At 49.1% G+C, this 21,067-nt stretch overlaps 1 protein-coding gene across 1 annotated transcript in view; it reads right to left on the bottom strand.

The window, feature by feature from the left end:
• Nucleotides 1–10,475, bottom strand: part of OVCA2 (OVCA2 serine hydrolase domain containing) — a 166,565-nt gene extending 156,090 nt beyond the window's left edge. Inside the window, exon 1 of the mRNA XM_063956122.1 lies at nucleotides 10,106–10,475. Coding sequence (XP_063812192.1) covers nucleotides 10,106–10,182 — 77 coding nt within the window. The 5' untranslated portion in view covers nucleotides 10,183–10,475. The remainder of the gene's footprint in view (nucleotides 1–10,105) is intronic.
• Between the last annotated feature and the right edge of the window lie 10,592 nt (nucleotides 10,476–21,067).

Here is a 21,067-nt window from a genome sequence, read left to right as displayed (position 1 = left end):
GGGGTGGCCGACCTGTGCCGACATTGTGGGGTCCTGCACCCCAGGCCCATACCTAGTATTAGGGACCCCCAGTGACGGAGAAGCCTTGTCGATCGGCCTGGGGGCTTAACCCTATATCTGCAGATATACGCAACTAAGATCTCCGTATTATCTGACTATTATTATATAGTAATATTATTCACTCGGTGTGCATTAGGGAACACAGTTTTTTTCCTACACAGAATTACCCCTCCCCTTTTAGCACCTGAGTGACATTACAATCTGATTGAGCAGCTTCCCACCTTGTGTATTGTATATAGAGAGGCACAAATGGGTCAGCATTAGGAGGGATTGCTGACTCTAGTAGTGCCATAGGGGAAGTCAGGGGTATCCCCAGGTAAGCTGGCTCTCAGATGTTGTAGGTGCCATTACCATGTGGCCTTACACTGGGAATTTAACCCAGATATATATATGTAATTATTTATGGGGTGGGGTGCAGTGGCCCCTGTGTCGGTATGGGTGGGCTGTTGCAGGTCGGCACACCCTAACACTTTATTAACACTTATTATTTTTCCTATCACTTTGTATATATTTTTTAATCACACCACTTACATAGCACTTCTGTGCTTCTTATTAACCCCTATTAATTTTCACCTGTTTGCTGACCTGGGGTGGCCGACCTGTGCCGACATTGTGGGGTCCTGCACCCCAGGCCCATACCTAGTATTAGGGACCCCCAGTGACGGAGAAGCCTTGTCGATCGGCCTGGGGGCTTAACCCTATATCTGCAGATATACGCAACTAAGATCTCCGTATTATCTGACTATTATTATATAGTAATATTATTCACTCGGTGTGCATTAGGGAACACAGTTTTTTTCCTACACAGAATTACCCCTCCCCTTTTAGCACCTGAGTGACATTACAATCTGATTGAGCAGCTTCCCACCTTGTGTATTGTATATAGAGAGGCACAAATGGGTCAGCATTAGGAGGGATTGCTGACTCTAGTAGTGCCATAGGGGAAGTCAGGGGTATCCCCAGGTAAGCTGGCTCTCAGATGTTGTAGGTGCCATTACCATGTGGCCTTACACTGGGAATTTAACCCAGATATATATATGTAATTATTTATGGGGTGGGGTGCAGTGGCCCCTGTGTCGGTATGGGTGGGCTGTTGCAGGTCGGCACACCCTAACACTTTATTAACACTTATTATTTTTCCTATCACTTTGTATATATTTTTTAATCACACCACTTACATAGCACTTCTGTGCTTCTTATTAACCCCTATTAATTTTCACCTGTGTGCTGACCTGGGGTGGCCGACCTGTGCCGACATTGTGGGGTCCTGCACCCCAGGCCCATACCTAGTATTAGGGACCCCCAGTGACGGAGAAGCCTTGTCGATCGGCCTGGGGGCTTAACCCTATATCTGCAGATATACGCAACTAAGATCTCCGTATTATCTGACTATTATTATATAGTAATATTATTCACTCGGTGTGCATTAGGGAACACAGTTTTTTTCCTACACAGAATTACCCCTCCCCTTTTAGCACCTGAGTGACATTACAATCTGATTGAGCAGCTTCCCACCTTGTGTATTGTATATAGAGAGGCACAAATGGGTCAGCATTAGGAGGGATTGCTGACTCTAGTAGTGCCATAGGGGAAGTCAGGGGTATCCCCAGGTAAGCTGGCTCTCAGATGTTGTAGGTGCCATTACCATGTGGCCTTACACTGGGAATTTAACCCAGATATATATATATATGTAATTATTTATGGGGTGGGGTGCAGTGGCCCCTGTGTCGGTATGGGTGGGCTGTTGCAGGTCGGCACACCCTAACACTTTATTAACACTTATTATTTTTCCTATCACTTTGTATATATTTTTTAATCACACCACTTACATAGCACTTCTGTGCTTCTTATTAACCCCTATTAATTTTCACCTGTGTGCTGACCTGGGGTGGCCGACCTGTGCCGACATTGTGGGGTCCTGCACCCCAGGCCCATACCTACAATTAGGGACCCCCAGTGACGGAGAAGCCTTGTCGATCGGCCTGGGGGCTTAACCCTATATCTGCAGATATACGCAACTAAGATCTCCGTATTATCTGACTATTATTATATAGTAATATTATTCACTCGGTGTGCATTAGGGAACACAGTTTTTTTTTCCTACACCAAATGAGAGAACTCCAGGTCCTCCTCAGCCAGGATATCAATTTTGTAGAATTTTACAAACGTATTTGCTCCTGACCAAGTAGCTGCTCGGCAAAGTTGTAAAGCCGAGACCCCTCGGGCAGCCGCCCAAGATGAGCCCACCTTCCTTGTGGAGTGGGCATTTACAGATTTTTGGCTGTGGCAGGCCTGCCACAGAATGTGCAAGCTGAATTGTACTACAAATCCAACGAGCAATAGTCTGCTTAGAAGCAGGAGCACCCAGCTTGTTGGGTGCATACAGGATAAACAGCGAGTCAGATTTCCTGACTCCAGCCCTCCTGGAAACATATATTTTCAGGGCCCTGACAACGTTTAGCAACTTGGAGTCCTCCAAGTCCCTAGTAGCCGCAGGCACCACAAATAGGTTGGTTCAGGTGAAACGCTGAAACCACCTTAGGGAGAAACTGAGGACGAGTCCTCAATTCCGCCCTGTCCGAATGGAACATCAGATAAGGGCTATTTCAGGATAAAGCCGCCAATTCTGACACGCGCCTGGCCCAGGCCAGGGCCAACAGCATGACCACTTTCCATGTGAGATATTTTAACTCCACAGATTTAAGTGGTTCAAACCAATGTGACTTTTGGAACCCAAAACTACATTGAGATCCCAAAGTGCCACTGGAGACACAAAAGGAGGCTGTATATGCAGTACCCCTTTTACAAACGTCTGAACTTCAGGGACTGAAGCTAGTTCTTTTTGGAAGAAAATTGACAGGGCCGAAATTTGAACCTTAATGGACCCCAATTTCAGGCCCATAGACACTCCTGTTTGCAGGAAATGTATGAATCGACCCAGTTGAATTTCCACCGTCGGGCCTTACTGGCCTCGCACCACGCAACATATTTTCGCCAATTGCGGTGATAATGTTTTTGCGGTTACATCCTTCCTGGCTTTGATCAGGATAGGGATGACTTCATCCGGAATGCCTTTTTTCCTTCAGGATCCGGCGTTCAACCGCCATGCCGTCAAACGCAGCCGCGGTAAGTCTTGGAACAGACAGGGTCCTTGCTGGAGCAGGTCCCTTCTTAGAGGTAGAGGCCACGGATCCTCCGTGAGCATCTCTTGAAGTTCCGGTTACCAAGTCCTTCTTGGCCAATCCGGAGCCACGAATATAGTGCTTACTCCTCTCCATCTTATCAATCTCAGTACCTTGGGTATGAGAGGCAGAGGAGGGAACACATACCCTGACTGGTACACCCACGGTGTTACCAGAGCGTCTACAGCTATTGCCTGAGGGTCCCTGGACCTGGCGCAATACCTGTCGAGTTTTTCCCAACGGTTTATAATCATGTGGAAGACTTCTGGGTGAAGTCCCCACTCTCCCGGGTGGAGATCGTGCTGAGGAAGTCTGCTTCCCAGTTGTCCACTCCCGGAATGAATACTGCTGACAGTGCTATCACATGATTTTCCGCCCAGCGAAGAATCCTTGCAGCTTCTGCCATTGCCCTCCTGCTTCTTGTGCCACCCTGTCTGTTTACGTGGGTGACTGCCGTGATGTTGTCCGACTGGATCAACACCGGCTGACCTTGAAGCAGAGGTCTTGCTAAGCTTAGAGCAATGTAAATGTCCCTTAGCTTCAGGATATTTATGTGAAGTGATGTCTCCAGGCTTGACCATAAGTCCTGGATATTCCTTCCCTGTGTGACTGCTCCCCAGCCTCGCAGGCTGGCATCCGTGGTTACCAGGACCCAGTCCTGAATGCCGAATCTGCGGCCCTCTAGAAGATGAGCACTCTGCAACCACCACAGGAGGGACCCCTTGTCCTTGGTGACAGGGTTATCCGCTGATGCATCTGAAGATGCGACCCGGACCATTTGTCCAGCAGGTCCCACTGGAAAGTTCTTGCGTGGAATCTGCCGAATGGGATTGCTTCGTAGGAAGCCACCATTTTACCCAGAACCCTTGTGCATTGATGCACTGAGACTTGGCTCGGTTTTAGGAGGTTCCTGACTAGCTCGGATAACTCCCTGGCTTTCTCCTCCGGGAGAAACACCTTTCTCTGGACTGTGTCCAGGATCATCCCTAGGAACAGAAGACAAGTCGTCGGAACCAGCTGCGATTTTGGAATATTGAGAATCCAACCGTGCTGCAGCAACACTACCTGAGATAGTGCTACACCGACCTCCAACTGTTCCCTGGATCTTACCCTTATCAGGGAATTGTCCAAGTAAGGGATAACTAAAATTCCCTTCCTCTGACGGAATATCATCATTTCGGCCATTACCTTGGTAAAGACCCGGGGTGCCGTGGACCATCCATACGGCAGCGTCTGAACTGATAGTGACAGTTCTGTACCATAAACCTGAGGTACCCTTGGTGAGAAGGGTAAATTTTGACATGAAGGTAAGCATCCTTGATGTCCCGAGACATCATGTAGTCCCCTTCTTCCAGGTTCGCAATCACTGCTCTGAGTGACTCAATCTTGAATTTGAACCTCTGTATGTAAGTGTTCAAAGATTTTAGATTTAGAATCGGTCTCACCGAGCCATCCGGCTTCGGTACCACAACAGTGTGGAATAATACCCCGTTCCCTGTTGCAGGAGGGGTATCTTGATTATCACCTGCTGGGAATACAGCTTGTGAATGGCTTCCAAAACTGTCTCCCTGTCAGAAGGAGACATCGGTAAAGCCGACTTTAGGAAACGGCGAGGGGGAGACGTCTCGAATTCTAATTTGTACCCCTGAGATATCACCTGAAGGATCCAGGGGTCTACTTGCGAGTGAGCCCACTGCGCGCTGAAATTCATTGAGACGGGCCCCCCACCGTGCCTGATTCTGCTTGTAAAGCCCCAGCGTATACTGAGGGCTTGGCAGAGGCGGGAGAGGGTTTCTGTTCCTGGGAACTGGCTGATTTCTGCAGCCTTTTTCCTCTCCCTCTGTCACGGGGCAGAAATGAGGAACCTTTTGCCCGCTTATCCACGAAAAGACTGCGCCTGATAATACGGCGTCTTCTCATGTTGAGAGGCGACCTGGGGTACAAACGTGGATTTCCCAGCTGTTGCCGTGGCCACCAGGTCTGAAAGACCGACCCCAAATAACTCCTCCCCTTAATAAGGCAATACTTCCAAATGCCGTTTGGAATACGCATCACCTGACCACTGACGTGTCCATAACCCTCTACTGGTAGAAATGGACAACGCACTTAGACTTGATGCCAGTCGGCAAATATTCCGCTGTGCATCACGCATATATAGAAATGCATCTTTCAAATGCTCTATAGGCAAAAATATACTGTCCCTATCTAGGGTATCAATATTTTCAGTCAGGGAATCCGACCACGCCAACCCAGCACTGCACATCCAGGCTGAGGCGATTGCTGGTCGCAGTACAACACCAGTATGTGTGTAAATACATTTTAGGATACCCTCCTGCTTTTTATCAGCAGGATCCTTAAGGGCGGCCATCTCAGGAGAGGATAGAGCCCTTACAAGCGTGTGAGCGCTATATCCACCCTAGGGGGTGTTTCCCAACGCACCCTAACCTCTGGCGGGAAAGGATATAATGCCAATAACATTTTAGAAATTATCAGTTGTTATCGGGGGAAACCCACGCATCATCACACACCTCATTTAATTTCTCAGATTCAGGAAAACTACAGGTAGTTTTTCCTCACCGAACATAATACCCCTTTTTGGTGGTACTCGTATTATCAGAAACGTGTAAAACATTTTTCATTGCCTCAATCATGTAACGTGTGGCCCTACTGGAAGTCACATTTGTCTCTTCACCGTCGACACTGGAGTCAGTATCCGTGTCGGCGTCTATATCTGCCATCTGAGGTAACGGGCGCTTTAGAGCCCCTGACGGCCTATGAGACGTCTGGACAGGCACAAGCTGAGTAGCCGGCTGTCTCATGTCAACCACTGTCTTTTATACAGAGCTGACACTGTCACGTAATTTCTTCCAACAGTTCATCCACTCAGGTGTCGACCCCCTAGGGCAGGCCTGGCCAACCTGTGGCTCTCCAGATGTTGTGAAACTACACATCCCAGCATGCCCTGCCACGGTTTTAGCATTCCTTAATAGCAAAACTGTGGCAAAGCATGATGGGACTTGTAGTTTTACAACAGCTGGAGAGCCACAGGTTGGCCAGGCCTGCCCTAGGGGGTGACATCACTATTACAGGCAATCTGCTCCGTCTCCACATCATTTTTCTCCTCATACATGTCGACACAAAAGTACCGACATACAGCACACACACAGGGAATGCTCTGATAGAGGACAGGACCCCACTAGCCCTTTGGGGAGACAGAGGGAGAGTTTGCCAGCACACACCAGAGCGCTATATATATACAGGGATAACCTTATATAAGTGTTTTTCCCCTTATAGCTGCTGTATAGTTAATACTGCGCCTAATTTGTGCCCCCCTCTCTTTTTTAACCCTTTCTGTAGTGTAGTGACTGCAGGGGAGAGCCAGGGAGCTTCCCTCCAACGGAGCTGTGAGGGAAAATGGCGCCAGTGTGCTGAGGAGATAGGCTCCGCCCCCTTATCGGCGGCCTTATCTCCCGTTTTTTTATGTATTTTGGCAGGGGTTAAATGCATCCATATAGCCCAGGAGCTATATGTGATGCATTTTTTGCCATCCAAGGTGTTTATTATTGCGTCTCAGGGCGCCCCCCCCAGCGCCCTGCACCCTCAGTGACCGGAGTGTGAAGCGTGCTGAGAGCAATGGCGCACAGCTGCAGTGCTGTGCGCTACCTTGTTGAAGACAGGACGTCTTCTGCCGCCGATTTTCCGGACCTCTTCTGCCTTCTGGCTCTGTAAGGGGGCCGGCGGCGCGGCTCTGGGACCCATCCAAGCTGGGCCTGTGATCGTCCCTCTGGAGCTAATGTCCAGTAGCCTAAGAAGCCCAATCCACTCTGCACGCAGGTGAGTTCGCTTCTTCTCCCCTTAGTCCCTCGATGCAGTGAGCCTGTTGCCAGCAGGTCTCACTGAAAATAAAAAACCTAAACTAAAACTTTCACTAAGAAGCTCAGGAGAGCCCCTAGTGTGCACCCTTCTCGTTCGGGCACAGAGATCTAACTGAGGCTTGGAAGAGGGTCATAGGGGGAGGAGCCAGTGCACACCAGATAGTCCTAAAGCTTTCTTTAGATGTGCCCAGTCTCCTGCGGAGCCGCTATTCCCCATGGTCCTTACGGAGTCCCCAGCATCCACTTAGGACGTTAGAGAAAACCTTCTAAGCGACATGGGGGGGGGGGGGTGACATGTGCCTGTGTGCCCCCATCCCCCCCCTTTCAACGGGCAAGGGGTAATTCATTTTTTTATATGTATAACACTGTATTTTCCCTCCCAGTATGCAGCAAGTGGCTATATATGACTTGTATGTAGAACGGCACATCTGTGTAACCATCTCCCTGTGCTGCTCGCTCCCCCCTCCCTCTCTCCCTCTGTCCGGGCACAGCAGCAGCAGCGGGGCAGGAGGCTGTTATGTCTCCCCGCACACAGCAGCGCACGGACCCGTCCGCTGTGTGTGCAGGGCTGACAGCATAGTTGCCAATTCAGCTTATAACAAGCGGAATTGGGCTTGTTTTTTCTTCTGGTTGCTTAATTTTTTGGGTGGTTGCTTGTTGCTTGTTTTTGGGCTTATAATTTTTTTTGCTGCTTGTTTTTGGGCTTCTTTTGTTTTTAGGTATCACTGACACCGACTTTCAGAGATAATTAGTCATTCATCCATATAACACAGATCCTCACACAGACATACTGTAGGTGAGACGTTGTGGATGAATAGAGTCTTAAAGAAATGATGATGAGTCATTCATTATGTCTATTGTTGCAGACTGCCGGTTGTGTGTATTAAGTAGGGCTAATTTGTTTTTAACAATGACAACAACAAAGACACTGACCAGACACACAACAGTGAAGCAATTTAGGACCACTTTATGTGGTATTCTTTATGTCAGATATGGTTTAAGACGCTTGGGTATTTGTTGCAAGGATTTTAAACCAACTACCAATATGCTTCAGCGCTTCAACTCAGGAATGTATAACATGGAAGCTTCTATAGACGATGGAGACAGCTCAGATGAATTTGCTTATATCCATTTTACATAAAACCTTTGTAATTCAGTGTGCTATGTACTTTACCTCACAGTATGCCATCTGCAATGCACTTTACTTCACACAGTGTGCCATGCACTTTACCTCACACAGTGGGGGTCATTCCGAGTTGTTCGCTCGCTAGCTGCTTTTAGCAGCATTGCACACGCTAGGCCACCGCCCTCTGGGATTGTATCTTCGCTTAACAGAATTGCGAACGAAAGATTAGCAGAATTGCGAATAAATAATTCTTAGCAGTTTCTGAGTAGCTCGAGACTTACTCCTACACTGTGATCAGCTCAGCCCGTTTCGTTCCTGGTTTGACGTCACAAACACGCCCTGCGTTCGGCCAGCCACTCCCCCGTTTCTCCAGACACTCCTGCGTTTTATCCTGGCACGCCTGCGTTTTTCCGCACACTCCCAGAAAACGGTAAATTTCCGCCCAGAAACACCCACTTCCTGTCAATCACACTACGATCACTTCAACAATGAAAATTCTTCGTTCGGACGTGAGTAAATCTACTAAGTTTTGTGCTAAATTCATTAGCGCACTGCGTACCATGCGCATGCGCATTTTTGCCTTAATCGCTCCGTTGCAAAAATCGGCAACGAGCGAACAACTCGGAATGACCCTCAGTGTGCTATCTGCAATGCACTATACTTCACACAGTGTGCCATGCACTTTACCTCACATAGTATGCCATCTGCAATGCACTTTACCTCTCAGTAATTCCTTTATTTATTGAATTGAGTTACTATTTAATATTTATATATGCATTTATTATTTTGAATTGTCTTAATAATCTTTTGTTTTGTTACCTTGATTTGGCCTCTTTATTTATTTAATAGAAGTACAAAGTTGGATGTTGTAAGATTATTTGTTTTATCTTTCCATAGAATAAATATTTCACAGTGAATACAAATGACCACAGATACAGTATATACAGTTGGCAATTTTCACTTGAGATTTTTCTTTAGAGGAAACATGAAAGTATAGTATCTTAAATTCACAACTCTAACTATAATATTTATAAAAATTCCAGTATTCTTTAAAAGCCAGTTTTGTGCTGATAAATATCATTGTAAAGACCTTAAAGGCAGATTATATAAATATATGTATTTTAGTAAGACAAACAATAATGTTTGTTTTTATATATATATATATATATATATATATATATAAAAAGAAAACTTGAGTTGGGCTTTTTTTTGGGCTTTTTAGGATTGGTTTGGGCTTGTTTTGGGCTTATTTTTCAGTCATCGGTTGCTTGTTTTTCATTTCAGAGTTGGCAACACTGGCTGACAGTCTCACGGGAGCAGCAGCCGCAGCTTCGTGAGGGGAGCCGGCTCCAAGCTCTCGCTCCCCTTCTCCCCGCTGACTGCCTGTTAGGTACACGCCCCCCGGACGGACACGCGCTTACAAAGCTCCTCAGCAGCAGGGGTCGCTGCAGGGAGCGGGTCTCGTCCGGCGTTCCGGAACTTGGTCCGGTCCGGCTTTCACCGAATCCCATCATACACTGGTCTGTTCTGATAGGTAGGTCTGCTGCTGCTGCTGACATACAGGTACTGTACAAGAACTTGTGCATAGATTACAAGATTACTTCTACCTCCAACCTGTAATACTAAGAAGTCACAGTAGAAGCCTGGCTGTACGTGCTTTTACAGTATGAAGTAGACCAGTGCTGGACTATGCAATAGTGAATGTACCTCTGTATGCTTATGTCCCGCAGTTCTACAACTGGCTCCACTCCAACATTATTTTATTGGGAATTAAGCTGATTGCCAAAAGACTGACTAGAAAAATACAAAGAAACAGACCATAGCTCTATATATACTGACGATTAAAAAAAGGAAACACCAACCTGCGAGGGAGTGGTGATGTCACCGAGGGCAGTTTTGCCCTTTCCTGTAATGGCGGCGACTGTTGTGAGATGCGCATGCGTACAGTGGCCGCCAAACCTTACTATTGCTGCTCATTCACCACGTCACGGCTTGAATTGTGAAAGCGGATCAGCATTGTGCGTCTGCCGGGCCGCTACCATACCTAGATGCGCACTCACTAACTAGACGGCAGTGAGCGGACGACTGTGTCACGTGGTTTTAGGAGGCGGTGCGGGTTCCCTGTTCACTTCATTCAGTGCAGGGCAGGCGGAAGCGGGATCTTAAGGCTCGGACATTCTAGTTTCTCTGCTACTTCCTAGGGTCTCCTGGGACTTTTAAGCACGCTTCACTCACTGTGCACTCTGCATTCTAATATCAGCCATACAACATACATATAGGGGTCGCCTTAATTAGCCCAGAGGGGTCTTGCATAGGACTTGCTGATTTTTGTTCGCACGCAGCCCTATGGGCCTCCGAATACGAAGTAAAGTATATCAGAGTCAGTCCAGAGCCACTGTAATGGTGCCCATACACATGAGATTATCGGTACTAGCCTTCGATTTCGACCACATCTGTGAGAGAAATCGAAGGATTGTATGCACATTTCTCTGACGTCCTAGTGGATGCTGGGACTCCGTCAGGACCATGGGGATTAGCGGCTCCGCAGGAGACAGGGCACAAAAATAAAAGCTTTAGGACTAGGTGGTGTGCACTGGCTCCTCCCCCTATGACCCTCCTCCAAGGGTAGATGCTAGAATCAAGTGGGCTAAGGGACCTTTTCCGTAAAGGGGAGGAGTTACGACGCAAGGGGGAGGAGCTAGGCCAGCGGGATAGTTCCTCTACTATCCACGCCACCAACTATTACCTTTAGTAATTGGGTGGTGAGCGAAGCGGAGCGGAGCGAGCCACCGTGCCCGAAGCGTGGCGAGCGAACTTTTCGGGTACCCTGTTCGCCCGTAGCTCCTCCCCTGGTAACGTAGCTCCTCCCCTCAATACGTCACAAGGTCCCTTCAGCCCCTCCGATATAGAACCAACCCTCCTCCAAGCCTCAGTTAGGTTTTTGTGCCCGTCCGAGCAGGGTGCAATCTAGGTGGCTCTCCTAAAGAGCTGCTTAGAAAAAGTTATTAGTTTTTTTATTTTCAGTGAGTCCTGCTGGCAACAGGCTCACTGCAACGAGGGACTTAGGGGAGAAGAAGTGAACTCACCTGCGTGCAGGATGGATTGGCTTCTTAGGCTACTGGACACCATTAGCTCCAGAGGGATCGAACACAGGCCCAGCCATGGAGTCCGGTCCCGGAGCCGCGCCGCCGACCCCCTTGCAGATGCCGAAAAGTGAAGAGGTCCAGAAACCGGCAGCAGAAGACTTTTCAGTCTTCATGAGGTAGCGCACAGCACTGCAGCTGTGCGCCATTGTTGTCAGCACACTTCACACCAGCGGTCACTGAGGGTGCAGGGCGCTGGGGGGGGGGGGCGCCCTGGGCAGCAATGATAATACCTTGTTCTGGCTAAAAATACATCACATATAGCCCCTGGGGCTATATGGATGTATTTAACCCCTGCCAGGTCTCACAAACACCGGGAGAAGAGCCCGCCGAAATAGGGGGCGGGGCCTATCTCCTCAGCACACAGCGCCATTTTCCTGCACAGCTCCGCTGCGAGGAAGGCTCCCAGGACTCTCCCCTGCACTGCACTACAGAAACAGGGTAAAAAAAAACAGAGAGGGGGGGCACTTTTTTGGCGATATTGATATATTAAGCTGCTATAAAGGAAACAACACTTCTGTAGGGTTGTTCCTATATATTTATAGCGCTTGGGTGTGTGCTGGCAAACTCTCCCTCTGTCTCCCCAAAGGGCTAGTGGGGTCCTGTCTTCGATAAGAGCATTCCCTGTGTGTCTGCTGTGTGTCGGTACGTGTGTGTCGACATGTATGAGGACGATGTTGGTGTGGAGGCAGAGCAATTGCCGGTAATGGTGATGTCACCCCCCAGGGAGTCGACACCGGAATGGATGGCTTTGTTTATGGAATTACGTGATAATGTCAGCACATTACAAAAATCAGTTGACGACATGAGACGGCCGGAAAACCAGTTGGTACCTGCCCAGGCGTCTCAGACACCGTCAGGGGCTGTAAAACGCCCTTTACCTCAGTCGGTCGACACAGACACGGACACTGAATCTAGTGTCGACGGTGAAGAAACAAACGTATTTTCAAGTAGAGCCACACGTTATATGATCACGGCAATGAAGGAGGCTTTGCATATCTCTGATACTGCAAGTACCACAAAAAGGGGTATTATGTGGGGGGTGAAAAAACTACCTGTAGTTTTTCCTGAATCAGAGGAATTGAATGATGTATGTGATGAAGCGTGGGTTAACCCAGATAGAAAAGTGCTAATTTCAAAAAAGTTATTGGCATTATACCCTTTCCCGCCAGAGGTTAGGGCGCGCTGGGAAACACCCCCTAGGGTGGATAAGGCGCTCACACGCTTATAAAAACAAGTGGCGTTACCGTCTCCTGATACGGCCGCCCTCAAGGATCCAGCTGATAGGAGGCTGGAAACTACCCTAAAGAGTATATACACACATTCTGGTGTTATACTGCGACCAGCCATCGCCTCAGCCTGGATGTGCAGTGCTGGGGTGGTCTGGTCGGATTCCCTGACTGAAAATATTGATACCCTGGATAGGGACAGTATTTTATTGACTATAGAGCAATTAAAGGATGCTTTTCTTTATATGCGAGATGCTCAGAGGGATATTTGCACTCTGGCATCGAGAGTAAGTGCGATGTCCATATCTGCCAGAAGAAGTTTATGGACGCGACAGTGGTCAGGTGATGCGGATTCCAAACGACATATGGAAGTATTGCCGTATAAAGGGGAGGAATTATTTGGCGTAGGTCTATCGGATCTGGTGGCCACGGCAACTGCCGGAAAATCCACCTTTTTACCTCAGACCCCCTCCCAACAGAAAAAGACACCGTCTTTTCAGCCGCAGTCCTTTCGGTCCTATAAGAACAAGAGGGCAAAAGGACAGTCATATCTGCCCCGGGGCAGAGGAAGGGGTAAGAGAGGGCAGCAAGCAGCCCCTGCCCAGGAACAGAAGCCCTCCCAGGGTTCTGCAAAGCCCTCAGCATGACGCTGGGGCTGTACAAGCGGACTCAGGAGCGGTGGGGGGTCGACTCAGGAATTTCAGCGCACAGTGGGCTTGCTCACAGGTGGACCCTTGGATCCTGCAGGTAGTATCTCAGGGTTACAGGTTGGAATTCGAGAAGTCTCCCCCTCGCCGGTTCCTAAAGTCTGCTTTGCCAACGTCTCCCTCAGACAGGGCGACGGTATTGGAAGCCATTCACAAGCTGTTTTCTCAGCAGGTGATAGTCAAGGTACCCCTCCTACAACAGGGAAAGGGGTATTACTCCACGCTATTTGTGGTACCGAAGCCGGACGGCTCGGTAAGACCTATTCTAAATCTGAAATCTTTGAACCTGTACATACAAAAATTCAAGTTCAAGATGGAATCACTCAGAGCAGTGATAGCGAATCTGGAAGAAGGGGACTTTATGGTGTCCCTGGACATAAAGGATGCTTACCTGCATGTCCCAATTTGCCCTTCACATCAAGGGTACCTCAGGTTCGTGGTGCAAAACTGTCATTATCAGTTTCAGACGCTGCCGTTTGGATTGTCCACGGCACCTCGGGTCTTTACCAAGGTAATGGCCGAAATGATGATTCTTCTGCGAAGAAGAGGCGTATTAATTATCCCTTACTTGGACGATCTCCTGATAAGGGCAAGGTCCAGAGAACAGCTGGAGGACGGAGTAGCACTAACCCAAGTAGTGCTGCAACAACACGGGTGGATTCTGAATTTTCCAAAATCTCAGTTGACCCCGACAACACGTCTGCTGTTCCTGGGAATGATTCTGGACACGGTTCAGAAAAAGGTGTTTCTTCCGGAGGAGAAAGCCAAGGAGTTATCCGAACTTGTCAGGAACCTCCTAAAACCAGGAAAAGTGTCTGTGCATCAATGCACAAGAGTCCTGGGAAAGATGGTGGCTTCTTACGAAGCAATTCCATTCGGCAGATTCCACGCACAAACTTTTCAGTGGGATCTGCTGGACAAATGGTCCGGATCGCATCTGCAGATGCATCAGCGGATAACCTTATCGCCACGGACAAGGGTGTCTCTTCTGTGGTGGTTGCAGAGTGCTCATCTGTTAGAGGGCCGCAGATTCGGCATACAGGACTGGGTCCTGGTGACCACGGATGCCAGTCTGAGAGGCTGGGGAGCGGTCACACAGGGAAGAAACTTCCAGGGAGTATGGTCAAGCCTGGAGATGTCTCTTCATATAAATATACTGGAGCTAAGAGCAATTTACAATGCTCTAAGCCTGGCAAAACCCCTGCTTCAGGGTCAGCCGGTGTTGATCCAGTCGGACAACATCACGGCAGTCGCCCACGTAAACAGACAGGGCGGCACAAGAAGCAGGAGAGCAATGGCAGAAGCTGCAAGGATTCTTCGCTGGGCGGAAGATCATGTGATAGCACTGTCAGCAGTGTTCATTCCGGGAGTAGACAACTGGGAAGCAGACTTCTTCAGCAGACACGATCTACACCCGGGAGAGTGGGGACTTCATCCAGAAGTCTTCCACATGATTGTGAACCGTTGGGAAAAACCAAAGGTGGATATGATGGCGTCTCGCCTCAACAAAAAACTGGACAGGTATTGCGCCAGGTCAAGAGACCCTCAGGCAATAGCTGTGGACGCTCTGGTAACACCGTGGGTGTACCAGTCAGTGTATGTGTTTCCTCCTCTGCCTCTCATACCCAAAGTACTGAGAATTATACGGCAAAGGGGAGTAAGAACGATACTCGTGGCTCCGGATTGGCCAAGAAGAACTTGGTACCCGGAACTTCAGGAGATGCTCACGGAAAATCCGTGGCCTCTACCTCTAAGACGGGACCTGATTCAGCAGGGACCGTGTCTATTCCAAGACTTACCGCGGCTGCGTTTGACGGCATGGCGGTTGAACGCCGAATTCTAAAGGAAAAAGGCATTCCAGAAGAGGTCATTCCTACACTGGTTAAAGCCAGGAAGGAGGTGACTGCACAACATTATCACCGCATTTGGAGAAAATATGTTGCGTGGTGTGAGGCCAGGAAGGCCCCCACGGAGGAATTTCAACTGGGTCGATTCCTACATTTCCTGCAAACAGGATTGTCTATGGGCCTCAAATTGGGGTCCATTAAGGTTCAAATTTCGGCCCTGTCGATTTTCTTCCAGAAAGAATTGGCTTCAGTTCCTGAAGTCCAGACTTTTGTAAAAGGAGTACTACATATACAGCCCCCGGTTGTGCCCCCAGTGGCTCCGTGGGACCTGAATGTAGTTTTGGATTTTCTCAAATCCCATTGGTTTGAGCCACTCAAATCGGTGGATTTGAAATATCTTACATGGAAAGTAACCATGCTACTGGCCCTGGCTTCAGCCAGGAGAGTATCAGAATTGGCGGCTTTATCGTATAAGAGCCCATATCTGATTTTCCATTCGGACAGGGCAGAACTGCGGACGCGTCCTCAGTTTCTGCCTAAGGTGGTGTCAGCGTTTCACCTGAACCAGACTATTGTGGTGCCTGCGGCTACTAGCGATTTGGAAGATTCCAAGTTGCTGGACGTTGTCAGGGCATTGAAAATATACATTTCAAGGACGGCTGGAGTCAGAAAATCTGACTCGCTGTTTATACTGTATGCACCCAACAAGCTGGGTGCTCCTGCTTCTAAGCAGACGATTGCTCGTTGGATTTGTAGCACAATTCAACTTGCACATTCTGTGGCAGGCCTGCCACAGCCTAAATCTGTCAAGGCCCATTCCACAAGGAAGGTGGGCTCATCCTGGGCGGCTGCCCGAGGGGTCTCGGCATTACAACTCTGCCGAGCAGCTACGTGGTCGGGGGAGAACACGTTTGTAAAATTCTACAAATTTGATACCCTGGCTAAAGAGGACCTGGAGTTCTCTCATTCGGTGCTGCAGAGTCATCCGCACTCTCCCGCCCGTTTGGGAGCTTTGGTATAATCCCCATGGTCCTGACGGAGTCCCCAGCATCCACTTAGGACGTCAGAGAAAATAAGATTTTACTTACCGATAAATCTATTTCTCGTAGTCCGTAGTGGATGCTGGGCGCCCATCCCAAGTGCGGATTGTCTGCAATACTTGTACATAGTTATTGTTACAAAAAAATCGGGTTGTTATTTGTTGTGAGCCGTCTGTTCAGAGGCTCCTACGTTTGTCATACTGTTAACTGGGTTTAGATCACAAGTTATACGGTGTGATTGGTGTGGCTGGTATGAGTCTTACCCGGGATTCAATATCCTTCCTTATTGTGTACGCTCGTCCGGGCACAGTATCCTAACTGAGGCTTGGAGGAGGGTCATGGGGGGAGGAGCCAGTACACACCACCTGATCCTAAAGCTTTAGTTTTGTGCCCTGTCTCCTGCGGAGCCGCTGTCCCCCTTGGTCCTGACGGAGTCCCCAGCATCCACTACGGACTACGAGAAATAGATTTATCGGTAAGTAAAATCTTATTTTCTCTGCTACTTCCTAGGGTCTCCTGGGACTTTTAAGCACGCTTCACTCACTGTGCACTCTGCATTCTAATATCAGCCATACAACATACATATAGGGGTCACCTTAATTAGCCCAGAGGGGTCTTGCATAGGACTTGCTGATTTTTGTTCGCACGCAGCCCTATGGGCCTCCGAATACGAAGTAAAGTATATCAGAGAGTCAGTCCAGAGCCACTGTAATGGTGCCCATACACATGAGATTATCGGTACTAGCCTTCGATTTCGACCACATCTGTGAGAGAAATCGAAGGATTGTATGCACATTTCTCTGACGTCCTAGTGGATGCTGGGACTCCGTCAGGACCATGGGGATTAGCGGCTCCGCAGGAGACAGGGCACAAAAATAAAAGCTTTAGGACTAGGTGGTGTGCACTGGCTCCTCCCCCTATGACCCTCCTCCAAGCCTCAGTTAGGTTTTTGTGCCCGTCCGAGCAGGGTGCAATCTAGGTGGCTCTCCTAAAGAGCTGCTTAGAAAAAGTTATTAGTTTTTTTATTTTCAGTGAGTCCTGCTGGCAACAGGCTCACTGCAACGAGGGACTTAGGGGAGAAGAAGTGAACTCACCTGCGTGCAGGATGGATTGGCTTCTTAGGCTACTGGACACCATTAGCTCCAGAGGGATCGAACACAGGCCCAGCCATGGAGTCCGGTCCCGGAGCCGCGCCGCCGACCCCCTTGCAGATGCCGAAAAGTGAAGAGGTCCAGAAACCGGCGGCAGAAGACTTTTCAGTCTTCATGAGGCAGCGCACAGCACTGCAGCTGTGCGCCATTGTTGTCAGCACACTTCACACCAGCGGTCACTGAGGGTGCAGGGCGCTGGGGGGGGGCGCCCTGGGCAGCAATGATAATACCTTGTTCTGGCTAAAAATACATCACATATAGCCCCTGGGGCTATATGGATGTATTTAACCCCTGCCAGGTCTCACAAACACCGGGAGAAGAGCCCGCCGAAATAGGGGGCGGGGCCTATCTCCTCAGCACACAGCGCCATTTTCCTGCACAGCTCCGCTGCGAGGAAGGCTCCCAGGACTCTCCCCTGCACTGCACTACAGAAACAGGGTAAAAAAAAACAGAGGGGGGGCACTTTTTTGGCGATATTGATATATTAAGCTGCTATAAAGGAAACAACACTTCTGTAGGGTTGTTCCTATATATTTATAGCGCTTGGGTGTGTGCTGGCAAACTCTCCCTCTGTCTCCCCAAAGGGCTAGTGGGGTCCTGTCTTCGATAAGAGCATTCCCTGTGTGTCGGTACGTGTGTGTCGACATGTATGAGGACGATGTTGGTGTGGAGGCGGAGCAATTGCCGGTAATGGTGATGTCACCCCCTAGGGAGTCGACACCGGAATGGATGGCTTTGTTTATGGAATTACGTGATAATGTCAGCACGTTACAAAAATCAGTTGACGACATGAGACGGCCGGCAAACCAGTTAGTACCTGTCCAGGCGTCTCAGACACCGTCAGGGGCTGTAAAACGCCCTTTACCCCAGTCGGTCGACACAGACCCAGACACGGACACCGAATCTAGTGTCGACGGTGAAGAAACAAACGTATTTTCCAGTAGGGCCACACGTTATATGATCACGGCAATGAAGGAGGCTTTGCATATCTCTGATACTGCAAGTACCACAAAAAGGGGTATTATGGGGGGTCTGAAAAAACTACCTGTAGTTTTTCCTGAATCAGAGGAATTGAATGAAGTGTGTGATGAAGCGTGGGTTAACCCCGATAGAAAACTGCTAATTTCAAAGAAGTTATTGGCATTATATCCTTTCCCGCCAGAGGTTAGGGCGCGCTGGGAAACACCCCCTAGGGTGGATAAGGCACTCACACGCTTATCAAAACAAGTGGCGTTACCGTCTCCTGAAACGGCCGCCCTCAAGGATCCAGCTGATAGGAGGCTGGAAACTACCCTGAAAAGTATATACACATACTGGTGTTATACTGCGACCAGCCATCGCCTCTGCATGGATGTGCAGTGCTGGGGTGGTTTGGTCGGATTCCCTGACTGAAAATATTGATACCCTGGATAGGGACAGTATTTTATTGACTATAGAGCAATTAAAGGATGCTTTTCTTTATATGCGAGATGCTTAGAGGGATATTTGCACTCTGGCATCGAGAGTAAGTGCGATGTCCATATCTGCCAGAAGAAGTTTATGGACGCGACAGTGGTCAGGTGATGCGGATTCCAAACGGCATATGGAAGTATTGCCATATAAAGGGGAGGAATTATTTGGGGTCGGTCTATCGGATTTGGTGGCCACGGCAACAGCCGGGAAATCCACCTTTTTACCTCAGGTCCCCTCCCAACAGAAAAAGACACCGTCTTTTCAGCCGCAGTCCTTTCGTTCCTATAAGAACAAGCGGGCAAAAGGACAGTCATATCTGCCCCGAGGCAAAGGAAAGGGTAAGAGAGTGCACCAAGCAGCTCCCTCCCAGGAGCAGAAGCCCTCCCCGGCTTCTGCAAAGCCCTCAGCATGACGTTGGGGCTTTACAAGCGGACTCAGGGGCGGTGGGGGGTCGACTCAAGAATTTCAGCGCACAGTGGGCTCACTCACAGGTGGACCCCTGGATCCTGCAGGTAGTATCTCAGGGTTACAGGTTGGAATTCGAGAAGTCTCCCCCTCGCCGGTTCCTAAAGTCTGCTCTGCCAACGTCTCCCTCAGACAGGGCGACGGTATTGGAAGCCATTCACAAGCTGTATTCTCAGCAGGTGATAGTCAAGGTACCCCTCCTACAACAGGGAAAGGGGTATTATTCCACACTATTTGTGGTACCGAAGCCGGACGGCTCGGTAAGACCTATTCTAAATCTGAAATCTTTGAACCTGTACATACAAAAATTCAAGTTCAAGATGGAGTCACTCAGAGCAGTGATAGCGAATCTGGAAGAAGGGGACTTTATGGTGTCCCTGGACATCAAGGATGCTTACCTGCATGTCCCAATTTGCCCTTCACATCAAGGGTACCTCAGGTTCGTGGTGCAAAACTGTCATTATCAGTTTCAGACGCTGCCGTTTGGATTGTCCACGGCACCTCGGGTCTTTACCAAGGTAATGGCCGAAATGATGTTTCTTCTGCGAAGAAAAGGCGTATTAATTATCCCTTACTTGGACGATCTCCTGATAAGGGCAAGGTCCAGAGAACAGCTGGGGGACGTAGTAGCACTAACCCAAGTAGTGCTGCAACAGCACGGGTGGATTCTGAATTTTCCAAAATCTCAATTGACCCCGACGACACGTCTGCTGTTCCTGGGAATGATTCTGGACACGGTTCAGAAAAAGGTGTTTCTTCCGGAGGAGAAAGCCAGGGAGTTATCCGAACTTGTCAGGAACCTCCTAAAACCAGGAAAAGTGTCTGTGCATCAATGCACAAGAGTCCTGGGAAAAATGGTGGCTTCTTACGAAGCGATTCCATTCGACAGATTCCACGCACGAACTTTTCAGTGGGATCTGCTGGACAAATGGTCCGGATCGCATCTGCAGATGCATCAGCGGATAACTTTGTCTCCACGGACAAGGGTGTCTCTTCTGTGGTGGTTGCAGAGTGCTCATCTGTTAGAGGGCCGCAGATTCGGCATACAGGACTGGGTCCTGGTGACCACGGATGCCAGTCTGAGAGGCTGGGGAGCGGTCACACAGGGAAGAAACTTCCAGGGAGTGTGGTCAAGCCTGGAGATGTCTCTTCACATAAATATACTGGAGCTAAGAGCGATTTACAATGCTCTAAGCCTGGCAAAACCCCTGCTTCAGGGTCAGCCGGTGTTGATCCAGTCGGACAACATCACGGCAGTCGCCCACGTAAACAGACAGGGCGGCACAAGAAGCAGGAGGGCAATGGCAGAAGCTGCAAGGATTCTTCGCTGGGCGGAAGATCATGTGATAGCACTGTCAGCAGTGTTCATTCCGGGAGTGGACAACTGGGAAGCGGACTTCCTCAGCAGACACGATCTACACCCGGGAGAGTGGGGACTTCATCCAGAAGTCTTCCACATGATTGTGAACCGTTGGGAAAAACCGAAGGTGGATATGATGGCGTCCCGCCTCAACAAAAAACTGGACAGGTATTGCGCCAGGTCAAGAGACCCTCAGGCAATAGCTGTGGACGCTCTGGTAACACCGTGGGTGTTCCAGTCAGTGTATGTGTTTCCTCCTCTGCCTCTCATACCAAAAGTACTGAGAATTATACGGCACAGGGGAGTAAGAACGATACTCGTGGCTCCGGATTGGCCAAGAAGAACTTGGTACCCGGAACTTCAGGAGATGCTCACGGAAGATCCGTGGCCTCTACCTCTAAGACGGGACCTGCTTCAGCAGGGACCGTGT

The sequence above is a fragment of the Pseudophryne corroboree genome, chromosome 2, assembly GCF_028390025.1.
Source record: "Pseudophryne corroboree isolate aPseCor3 chromosome 2, aPseCor3.hap2, whole genome shotgun sequence".
In the NCBI taxonomy this organism is placed as follows: Eukaryota; Metazoa; Chordata; class Amphibia; order Anura; family Myobatrachidae; genus Pseudophryne; species Pseudophryne corroboree.
Note: the sequence above shows the minus strand (reverse complement) of the source record. Positions and strands in the feature narration are given on the sequence as shown.